This window comes from Paramormyrops kingsleyae, chromosome 25 (assembly GCF_048594095.1).
Source record: "Paramormyrops kingsleyae isolate MSU_618 chromosome 25, PKINGS_0.4, whole genome shotgun sequence".
Lineage (NCBI taxonomy): Eukaryota > Metazoa > Chordata > Actinopteri > Osteoglossiformes > Mormyridae > Paramormyrops > Paramormyrops kingsleyae.
The window spans coordinates 32,892,333-32,906,471 of record NC_132821.1 but is presented as its reverse complement, the minus strand read 5'-3'; the positions used below and the strand labels follow the sequence as shown (position 1 = coordinate 32,906,471).

Sequence of the window (14,139 nt, the reverse complement as noted above, 5' to 3'; positions counted from 1 at the left end):
CGTTGTCTGTAACTGTTTGAGATGCTCCATTAGAGCTTTAAGCCCCACCCCTGAGTAGCCTACTGTGCTCTGATTGGTCAGCTTGCCCTATACGTTCTGCTCCAGTAGGCAGGTCCTTGCAGGTAGGCAGCCAATAAGGATTGTGTTACAAGGTGACCTCACCATGCCACGGAAGTATGGGCTGGAATTCCAACAAGACGTTTCAGGCAGGTTAGAGAAGAATGGTTTCTGTGGTGAGAGTTACTCCCTTTGGCGTGTACTTTGGGCCTTAAGACTTTGCAGTTTATTTGCACATAAAGCTACATAACACACTAAAGGGAAGGGAAAAGCATAACAGGGCCCCTTAAACAAGATGGGACTGTTTGTTTTCATGATCTTGCTGTTAAAGCACCAATGTCGGCCAATTTTGCTTGTAGCTTTAACAAGCCAATGTAAACCTGCAGATTGCAGCATCCCCTAAATCTGCATATTTCCATTATGGGGTGTTAAATAATCTTTGGCATCTGGCCTACAGGCAGGGCCTGGTAAATTTCTTTCAACACCTGTCAGGCCAACAGATGAGGCGAATCCAGCTTTGCTCTGCAGAAGGGTCTCAGTAGTGGGCGGGCAGCATCCCCCTCAGAACGGCTTCCTGTCTGTGTCTCATAAAGGCTGAATTTAGGCCTGTGGTGGAGGTTTGGGACTATTTGGGACCACTGTGGTGGAGGTTTCTTTCCACAGTGTCTTTTGTTTGTGAAACTCCTGCCAGTTCGAGGCATATTCCAAACCTGCAGGACGGCATAACACAGCTTCTGTCTCGAACCTCTGTCACTTGGCTCCCTGATGTCACTAAAAGTGGGCATGTAATTCAAACAACGTCCAGACAAAACAAAAGTCAAACATGTCGAGGAGAACAATCCGTCGCCACCTTAAAACAACGATGCCACCTTGTTCGTTCTATGTCGTGCCCACCCTAGAAGGCACAGTGTTTTAGAGGCAGCAGACCCAAGGGCAAATAAATGTATTGTGGTAAGTCATTTTAATAAAGGAGATGAAACATCTTTTAAAATGGAAGTTGCTGTCTTTATTAACAGCGAGTATTGGTTTCATACTAGCAGTGGCACAGACAGGAAAGCCAACAATGACACAGTTACACGCCAATGAAATGCGCATTCCTCGGCAAATAATAAACGGTTACGACTTTTACTATCAAGATAAATGCATGAATCTACACTGCTTAAATATAGAATATATCAAAGCGTGCTGGTAACTGCATAATTAGTCCTGCTGACCAACCCCCCGGGGCGTCATTTATATCAGCCAATCGTGGACAGTGGGCGGGATCAGAACAAACGGGAAGTAGTTTGCCTTGGGGACCCTGCACAGGGGATGCGCCAAAATGGTGACCGCAGTGATCACCTGTCAATCAACATCACATTACTAAAACGACGCTGATTTCGTCTGAAGCATGCAGCCAGATTAAAGGTCTCCATCTCTCTTCTAACACCAGTTTTGTGCAGTGCTGTGGAGAATCATCCAGTGTCATACGTGAAAGAACACTTAGTGTCAAATTCATACTCTTTCCAATGCAAATGTACCAACTACAACCTAAAACTTCCATTCTCTACACGGATGGATCAGAACAAGGCCTTGGATCTGGCTAAATGGCCAACTTATTAGATATATTTGTAGAGCACTAACCCACCTAAGTCTGATGAACTTTAGTTTCTTATGAAGTTGACTATGTCAAAGCTAAATTCCACGGGCAAATCCAGCTGTTACATGGGAGTAACAGTGTCACTGAATTGTCTGATTGTCTTTAGCTCTCTTCACATCAAAGTGAATAGAGCCTAACTGATAAACTATATTCTCTTACTCTGTTTATATTCTTTGTATCTGGTGGAGGGGATCCTTCTGGAATAGCACTGGAAAGCCTGGAGAAGAGGACGTCCACATGATATTCTGTGCCTCGCCACACATCTAGAACTCTTGGGTAGATGCTTAAGTCATCCGTGAGTGATTACATCTGAGTCTGCAAACAACACAGCAGGATTATAACCTAATATAAGGACCAAAGAACTTCAAGCCATCAAGTTCAGCATGCATCTCTCATTAGTCAATGGGTCTAACCAGTCAGTCAGCTGACTGATGGCCCCAAGGACTCGGATGAGATGTTCCTCCAAACCTGTGGGCTCCATTTAAAGAACAGAAGATAACAGTAAAGTTGAATCTGGATTTAATCTCATTGTCTTTCTACATCACGGTGTTGCTCACCATTATCTGCATGGACCTTTGTTCACAAAAGATCCAAAATAGGAGAAATTCAAATGTCATGTCCTCAAAGTGGTAGATTTAAAGTAAGAAATGATGAATCATCCAAAGAGTCATCATATTAAAAAATGTACAGGAGTACATGACGTGAACAACAAGAGATTAACTGGTGAAATTTATTTGCTACAGCCAGATCCCATTTTGTGATGCCTGTTCTCCTCGGGTCTCTAAGGAACGCCAAGATTTGTGGGAATATTATAGCATAACATACAGTGCCAGTCAAAAGTTTGGAGACACCAAACCGCCTGCAATGGAGAGCGACTGTCGATCACATGACCCGGGCCACCTGACCTAAACACAGCAGAAATGGTTTTGGAGGAGTTTGACCAGAGAGTGAAGGAAAAGCGGCCAATGAGCCCATATGTGGGACCTCCTTCAGGAGCTGGAAAAGCATCCCAGGAGGCCACCTCATGGAAGGAGGAGACAGTAGGGTCAGTCAGTCCCTGGGGCAATTGGGGTTAAGGGTCTTGCTCAAGGGACCAATGGTGGGATCACTCTGCCGAATCAGGGATATGAACCAACAACCTTCTGAGTCCCAACCCACAGAGCTGCTCCCCCAACAAACATGTATTTTTTAAGTTCTTGTTGATCAGTGCATAGTTGAACCAGTGCATGGTTCAAAGCCAGCTTGAAAGCCAGCAGTAGAGGCCTTCTCCCACACCTCTGCAAACACGGGCAACAAAAAAACCCCATTGTCCTCCCCTCTTTCTGGTAAAGGCTCCCATTACCAGCCTTTAGAAAGGGGTCCTCTCTGTCAGCTGTAAACAATGTGTCGTGTGAGCGAGTAGCATATGTGGTCATGGATCATCCTTTGGAAGGTGTGAAATTAAGTGTCTTCCCCATTCAACAATCATTAATCATCTATCCTATAGCAGACATCTTCACTGTAGTGTTTGGTGGACATGCAGGGACCCATTTTGCCTTCAGTCATTTGCCCTTGAGTATAATTAATTCAAGGCCTTTGCCACCAACAGCATTTAAACCTGCCAGATGGGGGGTTATCTCTCCTTTTTCACCACCAGTAATTTCAAAACACGGAGAGCCAACTTCAGGGTGATCCATGACCACATATGCTTCTCTTGGTTGGACACATCTCGTACTGAGATACGTCTGAGATACGAAGCGATCCCGAGAATGTGCGTTTCGTCACAATTATGAACGTGATCAGGAAGGTTGTCCAGGCCAGGGCCCCGAACGACGGCCTCATAATCACAGAACCACTTTGCAACAACGGTTTTGTTGAAGCCAGTTTCCCTGAGTTCCTTGATGAGGTCCACAAGGACTCCCTCATCCGCTGGAGGAATGAAACACTCACGTCCTGATCTTTTGTCTGTGGTCCCTGATGCCTCTTACCCATTGCTGAAGAGCTGCTTCAGGCACATTCCAGGCTTCTGCTAAAAACCTCAACCAGGCAACATGTCCTGCCTTAGCCAGCACTCTTCTACGGCACCTTTCATTCAGCTCTCACTCCACTGGTTGAGCCTCCTTCTTCTCCTGTCTTTCTTTCTTCCCTCTCTTTCCTGTACTCACTGTCTTTTCCCCCCTTTCTCTGCATTCTCTCTCCCTTTCGGTGTCATTTTGCTCTGAAACACGGTTTATAGACGCATGAATGTGTGCTCATGCAGTGTGATTGAATGATTCAGTGTGTGCATGCAAGAAGACATTAACTGCTAACCTGTGCAACCCTATAGCTACATACAAGTCATTATATAAGCAGCACAAGCGATTGCGCGGGAAGTACCGCTTCCGCCATAGAATTGCAATAAGTAGCTGATCTGTATCTATGTAACTTCAGTGTGTCTCTGATCATTTATTTTACTCATGTGACCGTCCCAGATTTGCCAAACCATGTTGCTGGAACAGAAAATGATCACCCCCAAACTGTTACACTATATAGACTGTGGAAGTAAAATTGGACATTGGTAGGCCTCGGAGGAGAGGCATATCGGGACTGTTATGTCTTAGGCTTTAGGCAAGAAGAGGTTGTTTTGAATACTGTGTGTCCTCGCTTCGTGATAGCTGCCTGCAATTGGTTCCGCAGACCCTGAAAAGATATCAGACCTTGGAGAGATGAACAGCGGAGTAAGGATTGGGGGGGAGAAACCGGCTGCAGGAAGGGATTCGAAGCTACCCCAACTGGTGCACAAAGAGTTATAGTTATAAAGTAGTCGCAGTAGGCCATACACAATATGTTATGCAATAGTATGAATGTATAAGTAATTGTTACGATAATCATATTAATCATATGTTAACCATGTATTTGCATTGATTCAATGGCAATACGTCAAAGCATTAATCATGAATCAAAGGACAACCAAATATTTACAGTGATTCAATGTCATATAAACAATATCTATATCCATATCTCAGGTAGGAGCCTAGCAGTCGAGGCGTGTTCTGGTAAATTGAGCAAGATGGATGGATGTTACCTTGCTACCAAGGTGAACCAATAGAGCAGGAGAATTGTGTTTGTTATACGTTTGAGCTTGGTTTGTTGGTGTTTTGTGACCAATCAGGACTTAGAAGTCCTTATCTGGAACTGAGAATGATGGTTTATCAGCTGGTTCTCCTGGTGCTCGGGGTACCTGGTGCCAGAGTGTGAGAGAAGCACTGTGCTGGATTGCTGGAATGAAGGAGATCACTTTGCTCACCAAGTCAGAGGTCCGGAGATTTATTCTAAGTGGCTTCACTGGCCGTTATACTACGGGATTTATCATTTTTCTACCACAAGACGAAAGTATTGGGACCCCCGTAGTAATTACTGGATTTGGCCACTGCTGACATACAGGTGGATAATTAAGCAGACAGCCATGTAATCTGCAGCATCAATGGCAACAGAATGGGGTGGGCTGGGGGGGGGGGGGTCATACAGAAGGGGTCAGTCCGCCTGGCACCATCATTGAACACCACTGGACACTTTCCAACAAGATGGATCTCAACATATCTGTCCTACTAGAGCTGCTCTTCTCAGCCGCAAGCGAAGTGATTGTGAAACGTAAACGTCTGGGAGCGAGTTCATCTGTGAGGTGGGGGCCACACAAGCTCACAGAGAGGGATCTGATCACCCAACATCGGTACCCAACCTGAATCGCAGCAGATCCCACCAGCATGTTATGGAAAGCCGTCCCAGAAGAGCACAAGCTAGTATAGCAACTACGGGTCAGTCTACTTCATATTAATGCCCTTTGATTCAGAGTGAGATGTTGGACAGGCTGGTGTCCCAACGCTTTTGTCCAAACGGTGAATCAATCACGCACCGCAAGTTTTGATACTGTGATATTTAAACGAAAAGTCTCTCTCTACACTGTATATATATCCATAGATTTCATTCTTAGGATTCCTTTTCACATCGACTGTCCCACGCAGAGCGAAACTACAGCACTGGCAGCCGGGGCAGCCTAGCTGTCAAACTGGCCCTTGAGGAATAAGTGCCATTGGTAAGACGGAGTGGAGCACCCCTATGAACTAGGAATACATCAAGTCCACTGAGGCCGATCTTCTGGCAAGTCAGATGGGCTCCCGGAGACCATGCCAGCACCACTGTTGGACTGGCTCTCTAATTGGTTCTCGTTATCTCGAGAAGAGCTTTGTTAAAAAACTAATTGCAAGCACAGGCTGCTCTCAACGTCTGTAGTACGTATCGGCCAATTAGGCAGCACTGCTGAGTTTAACCCCAGCGACAATTCAACACGAATCCTGGCAGTGAATAATGAAACCACAACACTACTAACAGCAGTGTACGTCCTACTTGTATATATTCTAAATAGAAAATTACCAGGTATTCAATTCACTTCAAAATGGAGAAATACAAAATAGAAGACGCTTATTTATAGTTAAGTATCGGCAGATTGTTTTAATGTGCAGTTTCCTTAAATATTCCCGATCATTTCATAACGTTTTCTTCAACACAGCTTATGCATTTTAATGTTAACAAGGGCAATATTGTTGATTATACTCAAGGACTGGGTACCAATACAGTCCCGACGAAGTTTGCAGCTGTACAAAATGTAATCAATGTTAAGCTTCTTCATTTTCCATCAGACTGAAATACCGATCCTGCATAATCAGGAAAGGACAGTTTCTTTTTATTATCCATTCGTGCCGCAGATTTTAATAGCATACAGGAAAATCCTCTGGGCGAAAGTTTTAATCCGGGATATAGTTATACTTCCGGTTCAGAAAAGCATAGTTTGTAACCTGGCAGGAAAAAAATTACCTAATCCAGTTTTGATTTTTCTCTCTCGGATCCACCGTAGAAATCAGACTGCCTCACACTGGTGGGCTGTGGTTAAACCCCCGAGCGCCATCCCCCGTCCCCGGATCGCGAGGGAGACGCGCAACGCGACTGAGCCCGCTGCAGACTCGCTTATATATTTATGAGAACATACAACGGCTGGAAGCTTTCAAGGCACTTACACGTCTCTTACAGAAATTAATGTGAGCAGGGATCTTTATTAAAGGCACTGTAACTAACAGCGAGGGTGAGTCACGGGGCTTCAAACTTAACACCATGCGCTAACCAGCAATTATTTAGAAACCAAACTCTAAGTAAATGTTTGCATTAAAATCATATAAACGTGCGAAGTATACGACGCGTTTGCTTTATTAACATCTGTATTCAAAGAGGGTTAAATGCTTTATCAAAATGCACGTCAAGTCTTACTGCATTTTCACATTAAGGTATGTCAGTTTGATCGCTCGTATCATGTTTTTCCTCGTTGTAATCGTAATCGTATAATCGTAAAAACTTAACCTCAGGAATGAGACTATTTTAAAAGTTATAACTAAATGTGCTATACGCTCGTGCACAGCTGAACGGAGTAAGTGGTTGGAGGTGGATAGGTTGATGGTGAAGATACTTGCAATTTTGAAGTTTATGTAACATAATGATTATATATGAAAATTATTCTTTTTTCGGCGACTCGTTTCTTTGGATTTCTTTAGGATCAATGATTCGTTTACAGATTAGTTCATTTCTGATACATCCCCCGTTAATATGTTTATTAACACGTTAATTAATATTTTTAATTATTCTTCATTACGTTCATTAAATTATATTAGGTCAAACATCTGTACACGGGGCAGCCAGATCTCACGCATTTGGGGTGACAATCATGCTTTCAGACACACAAGAAATCCTACGACAAATCTATATTATTCCATTATAAACCTAAAATTAGCTACATCAAAAGCGCTGGGGTAGTTTGCAAACCCTACAGACTATATACAAGGTAATAAAACTATTACACACATGCAAATGAGTGTGAACACTTGTGTCAAATTGAAAGTCTCACACCAGCCAGCTGACCAAAGTTGGCAACCCTGTGGATTACCTTATTTTCCTTTTTTTGAAGAACATTTTAAAAAATCTTAATTTCTCCTTTCTTCGCTTTAAAATTTGCAGCCGCTGTTTGTTTCCCCGCATTCTTTATTTCCCAGTCAGTTTTGGGATCAAAGCCACCGTCAGCCTGTCCTGCTCTCTCTGGCCCTGCAGGCCTGACTGTCATGGCAGGCCGTCTGTCTGAGAGTGAGCTGCACTACCCTTCCAGGCTGCTGGAGTATCTCAACGGCTTCAGAGTTTCAAAGGTTTGCATATATTAATGGGGCATGCATTTCTAAAGCTGTACTCTGATGTATGAGCGTACATAAGTGACCGGAGTACTGTTTGCATTGTCACTAATATAAATAGTCCTCAGCAGTGTCCTGTCCCACACACAGGTGATCTTCTCTGCCTGTGAGCTGGGGGTCTTTGACCTTTTGGCGCAATCCCAGAAGCCTTTGAGTGCAGAGGCTGTGGCCCAGGAGCTGCGCATTAGCGCAGACGGTGCTGAGAGGCTGCTGGATGCACTGGTGGGCATTGGCCTCCTCGAGGTGGAAGCCGCGGAGCGTGAAGGTGAGCTCATTTACGGCTGTTTGGTCGGACGCCATTCAGGGCTTAGAATTACAGCCTCCTTAAATGACAAGCGATTTGGTGAAGCACTTTGGGCCAAAAAACACTTTCGCTGTTCAGTTTTCCACATATAATTGCTGCTCATGTTTTCTGTGCACCTTCGAAAATGACATCATACTGGCAGGAGTCAGTTAAGTCAGTTAAGGAGAGAAATGTGTTGATTTCCTTACATGTTATAAATTTATAAATACATTTAAATTTAATGTTATAAATTTCCTTGCTGTTGCACCACTCTACAGCATGTATAACTTCACTTTCTATTTAGCTCTATACAATATTTATATAAAAAATGGTTTATTTGCATGAGTGATTTCTCTGCATTGTGTGGCTATTGGACAGAATAAGGCGCCCTCTAGCGGAATCAGGAGGAAATGTATTGCGTGACTGTGATTTTTGTATTACTGCGACTGAGTATTCAGTCCGGGGATTGAGCATAAAAATGTAACTTTTAACTTCATGCAAATGTAACATTTAAATTCATTTAAAGTTGTTCACGTCAAGAAAATGAACTTAAATCCATGTATATATATTCTTTATTCTGTCCAGCCATTACCCACAACAGCTCACCCTGTCAAGTGAATGAAAGTCCTTGTAATACATTTCAGATTTACAATAACGTTGGTTGTAAAGTATATGTATGAATAGAGTAATAATTAAGTTACATTTGTTGAAAGGAATCCACCTGCAGAATTTCATTTCAGCAAAAAGATGATTTATTGGACAGCAAAATAATATATTGTAATACAGTGTAAACATACACCGAGGTACTGAAAGGCAGCTCGATACAAAATAAGGACATTTCTTTACCCGCTTTATGTCCCAAAACACCCTCCCCAATAAGGTGCTGTGTGGGATTGAATTTGCATGTAATGGGTGACCTTCTGCAGTTGCTACATTTTATAGATTTGTTCCATTCACAAAGCAAAGACTGAAAGCCAGTAAGTCACAGATTTTTTTTTTGCAAATGAATAATAGGTAATGCATTTAATGAAGTGTCATTTACAGGGACGTTTCTAGCTGTTGAAAGAAGTTTACCGGGGGCTTGACTTTTTGAAGGAAGATCAGCATTGGGGCTAAAATACTCGGGGCTATAATACTCGGGTTAAAATACTCGTCTGTAGCCCCGAGTGATCTCGCCTGACGACGCCCACGGGCATTTCTAAGGGCCGCTCAGGTTCCTGCAGAGGGCTGTCGCTGGCCTATCTGCTCCGTCTCCCTGATGCAGAATCTGCTCTTTCTGACAGCCCTGTACAGCACTACAGAGCTGTCCAACACCTACCTGACCAGGACGGGGGGCAAGTCGCTCCACGGCATGACTGTTTACCTCTCCCAGACCGTCTACCCGCTCTGGGGGAATCTGACCGAGACCATCAGGTGGGACACAGTTTGCACGGTCGTCCGCATTACGGTGTATCTCAGGCATGATTTGCTTTCTTCACGACGCAGGAATGTTGCTTTTTAAAATTTTAAATGTCACAATGTGGATGACATGGACTTTATTCATGTAATTTATCATATCTTTGTTTAAGAGGCACATGTAAAAATCCAGACCGAGTTTTTGTTCCAGCCATCCAGCTGAGTACTCTGTGACTGTGACTCTTTATGCTCAGCTGGTTGGTTGAAACAAAATCTCGGTCTGGATTTTACTTTCTGGGCTTGAACTGTCCACCTCTAGACATTTTACATTATTATACATGCTAACTCTTGTGTGCCACTGTATGTTTTACAGGGAGGGGAAGAATCAGAATGAGAAAACCTTTGGCATTCCATCCGAAGACATTTTCAAAGCCATATACAGGTTATTTGGAGTTATTTTGCATCATTATTTATATTTATTTGGAAGGAATAGCAGACAGAGAATTGCACACATTTGTGAAGTAGCCACAGGTACTGTGAGTGAATATCTGTGGTATTAAGTTGGTTAGGACCAGTGATGGAAAGTTCCGGTTCAGAAAGAACAAATCCAGGCCAAGATTTTGTTTCAACCATCCAGTTGAGTACTCTGTGACTGTGACCCTTTATGCAGAACTGGGTGGTTGAAACAAAATCTTGGTCTGGATTTGTAGCTTCTGGACCTGAACTGTCCACCACTGGTTAGGATGCTGTGGCCATGATGGGAAGGTCACGGGTTCGGATCCTGCGGTGGGCGGAGCGATGTCACTGTTGGACCCTTGAGCAAGGATAAAAGAATCCACTTGACACATAAATGTAACTGGGGGGCCTCACTCTGGCTTTCCTTGAGCCCCCCCATGATAATCTGCAGCTACTGCGGGCTGTAACTCACACTTACAGCCCTCTGAAATTCCCCAGTCATTCAGTCTCCTTCTAGAGACGTTACTACAACACTTTTGCCCGATTGGTGAAACGTCTGAAAGTCGTAACAAAAATACTTCAACTGAAAGTATTTCTTTGTTTACAAAGGGCTTGGCTCCTGGGCTCCACTCTGCCCCGTCTGCGGACTGATTCCATAGACATCCATATTTAGGAGGCTCTCTCTTCATTGCAGGTCCGATGAAGAGATGCTGAAGTTCATGGGCCTAATGAACTCTACCTGGGCCATCGATGGGCATGATGTAGTGACCGCATTCGACCTTTCGCCCTTTAAAACGGTTGTCGACCTTGGAGGTACGAGGACTCTGATTTGTGTTTTTTCATTTTTTTAAACTTGATTTCATCCATAGTCAGTGAGAGACAATATAGACTAGTCTTCCTTTTGGTGAGTGTGTTAAAAGTTGGGCTTGGGGTGGGTGGGGGCTTTCCTGGGTGTGTCTGCAGGCTGCGGGGGGGCCTTAGCTCGGGAGCTGTCCCGGGAATACCCCTCGGCCGACGTATCCGTGCTGGATGTGCCCAGGGTAGTGCAAGCGGCCAAGCAGCACTTTTCACAGACGGACGACACCATCCGCTTTGTGGAAGGTGAGCTTTATCCCGCTCATTGTTGCGGAAAATCACCAGCATGGTGAATCTACGGGCGCCGTGCCACAGTGTGTCATGCTTGGAAGGAGTGATGAAAGTGAAGCAGTTATATATGGTTGCAGTTAAAGCGCTTGAGTCAGTCACTCGAATTGTTTTTCATTTTTGTATGAAACTCAGACAGCCCTGCTAAGAAAATAATTAGCAGTTTTGCAAGCTCAAAAAGTTTATTATTATTATTATTATTATTATTACTATTATTAGTCTACCCATCTTCCATACTGCTGAGGTTTGAATCCCACCTGTTCCATCTGTTTGAAGGTAAACCTTTAAGTCAGTCAGTCAGAATCTATAAATTACCATTGGTTAAGTAAAATTTTGCCATTGATCTATGACAACAATTACTTTTGTCCAAGTCACATGAAGTGTGTGGTGGGGGGGGGGGGTTCAGTAAATTTATCCAGACATGGTCCAGATCTCGGTCTGGATGACAGTCATTTGAGTACCGCTAATCTATGATGATTCTAACACGAGTGAAAACCGCTCCGAAATGACACGAGACAGGCCAACACGCTCCGCCCCTCACCCTGCCTGGTGACCTCCTCCTCCTCTTCAATGCAGGTGACTTCTTCTCCGGAGAGATTCCGCCATCAGACCTGTACATCCTGGCACGGATTATCCACGACTGGAAAGAGGGAAAGGCTCTTCAGCTGCTGCAGAAGGTCCACCGGAGCTGCAGGCCGGGTGTGTGCTCCGTACATCTTCCAGTCGCAGGGTACTCTGGAGAAAAGGGCACGCAGAAAGTGGAAATGGGATTCAAACCCACAACCCTGGAGGCCTGAGTCAACAGTGCTACCCAATGTGTCACCAACTAGGTATATTGTTGCGAGGGAGCATCCAGGATAATGCAGCTCTGGAAAAAATGAAGAGACCACTCTATATTATAATTTTTTTTTTTATCTGCATTTTAAAATCCTGGTTTAATCGTGGTTCTGCTGGCAGAAGGCGACACTGCAAGGCGGGCTGCTTCCAGGCTCAAAGTTTCTAAGACAGCAGTACACAAGGTGAAGCAGGAGACACTGGGAACCACCAGAAACCAGCCAGGTAGAGAGTAGAAGAGACTTTCTAATACCAGAGATGACCGTTAACTTATCTGGTAGTTTCTCATGAATTGGAAGATGACCTCAAGTGACCTTCAAAAATAATGGGAAACATTAAGTGCAGGTGTGAAGTGCACTGCTAGGACAGTTCGTATCAGGCTCCTAGAAGCAGGACTGAAGTCCCATACAGCAAGGAAGAAGCCCTTCATCAATGAGATGCCAGGTTGGAGGTTACAAAAAATGTGTATTTAACACAGAAACATACAAATTGAGAAATGAGTGAAACTGAAAATTTTACTGTGGTCTCTTAATTTTTTCCAGAGCTGTATATACCAGCGTGCACTCTGGGGTGATATGGTGATGCAGTGGTTAGCACTGCATGCTGAGGTTGATTGGAGTTACCAAGTTGCCCATAGGCAATGCTGAGGTTGATTGGAGTTACCAAGTTGCCCATAGGTGTGCATGTGTGTGTGAATGTGCCCCTGTACTGGGTTATTGCCCCCCACCCTGGCTTGTTCCCTGCCTTGTGCCCGTAGCTTTTGAGAAAATGGATGTGCAGTCTGTACCTGCTGCCCATGGACTGTTTAACAGTGCGTGTGTCATGCCCAAGCAGGGGAAACTGACGTTCTAGGTATGCAGACTTCGTTAGGGTTCCTCTTCATATTCTTGGTGTCTGTTGGTGCTTTGCAGGCAGGGGGTGGGAAGGTTCTGCCCTTGGTGATTACATGCGCTCTTCACAGGTGGGGGAGTCCTGATCGTCGAGGCCCTGCTGTTTGAGAACAGAAGAGGCCCCATTACAGCGCAGATCTTCTCCCTCAACATGATGGTGCAGACGCAGGGGAGAGAGTGCCCCCCGTCTCACTATCGCCACCTGCTGTCTGCTGCAGGCTTCCGCAACGTCCAGGTGCACAGGACAGGAAAGTCGTACGATGCCATACTGGGGACCAAATGAGTCTCCAGTTATGTGTTGTAGGCACTGGGCCCCAGTTGATTTACCATGAAAGTGGGCTTATCCATACTCTCTTAGAAAGGAATGGGGGGCGTCTCAACGACTCCAGAGGCTATTCCAGGGCCTCTGGGATTTACCCCATCCCATAATTTCCTGGGACAGTTCCCCAGGGGCTATTGGTTACTGTGGCCACACCTTTCTATTGACGTGAGGATTTCATGTTTGCTAAACCCTGCAGTCCAGTATGTTAAAAAAGGATCTAAGAAAACTGTGTCTCAGTATGAACACCAGCTGAGAAATAAACCGGAACAAAGATGAGCTACTGGTGAAGTATTTTGTTAAAGGACTGAGTGTTTTTGCGAGAATTTTCTGACTTAAAGTGCATTACGCAGGAATACTGAATCAGACTTTTTTCTCATAATGTCCCTTATCATAAGGCACATATGTCCTTTATGAAAATGGTCATTGGTAATTCACACATTCGTGGAACATTAGCTGCTCAAAATGGAAAACAGGAAAATATCATTTAAGAATAATTTCAGTTTAATTACTTGTTTTCCACTGAAATGCCACCCATTTGAAATGCCAGACATGAATCGATCAAGAGGCTGCAGTCGCACGTGGGGTTTGGGCAACATACAAAACAGCCATAATGAGTTTTGGTTTATAACGGCAACATACTGCAGCCATGCCTGAAGAATGACTTAAGACGGGTAATTACAAAACACACCAGGATTAAATACAATTTTCATGTTTAAATTCTATCTAAGCTGTAGTATATGATCTACAGTATAAACTAGGCTACATGATGTACAGTATATTAAGTAGAATAATTAAAAATAAGAATGTAAAATAAGCCTCAGGGGTTACAACAAAGGCATTTAGCGCTGTAAAAATAAATGTTTTGAACAAAAGAAATA

The 14,139-nt window shown here is 44.1% G+C and overlaps 1 protein-coding gene across 13 annotated transcripts; it reads left to right on the top strand.

The window, feature by feature from the left end:
• Nucleotides 1–6,023: 6,023 nt before the first annotated feature.
• asmt2 (acetylserotonin O-methyltransferase 2) lies at nucleotides 6,024–13,537 on the top strand. Of its 13 annotated transcripts, none has more exons than XM_023812452.2 (9): nucleotides 6,024–6,047; nucleotides 7,805–7,896; nucleotides 8,029–8,203; nucleotides 9,505–9,634; nucleotides 9,990–10,058; nucleotides 10,767–10,885; nucleotides 11,036–11,173; nucleotides 11,792–11,914; nucleotides 13,011–13,537. In XM_023812452.2, exons 2-9 carry the CDS (start codon nucleotides 7,816–7,818, stop codon nucleotides 13,220–13,222), a joined length of 1,047 nt encoding a protein of 348 aa, XP_023668220.2. In that variant the 5' UTR covers nucleotides 6,024–6,047; nucleotides 7,805–7,815; the 3' UTR covers nucleotides 13,223–13,537. The 13 variants fall into 13 exon arrangements, with proteins under 13 accessions (XP_023668220.2, XP_023668215.2, XP_023668212.2 ...); XM_023812447.2 differs by having other exon boundaries at nucleotides 6,029–6,047; nucleotides 7,750–7,896; XM_023812444.2 differs by having other exon boundaries at nucleotides 6,036–6,088; nucleotides 7,715–7,896.
• Nucleotides 13,538–14,139: the final 602 nt, after the last annotated feature.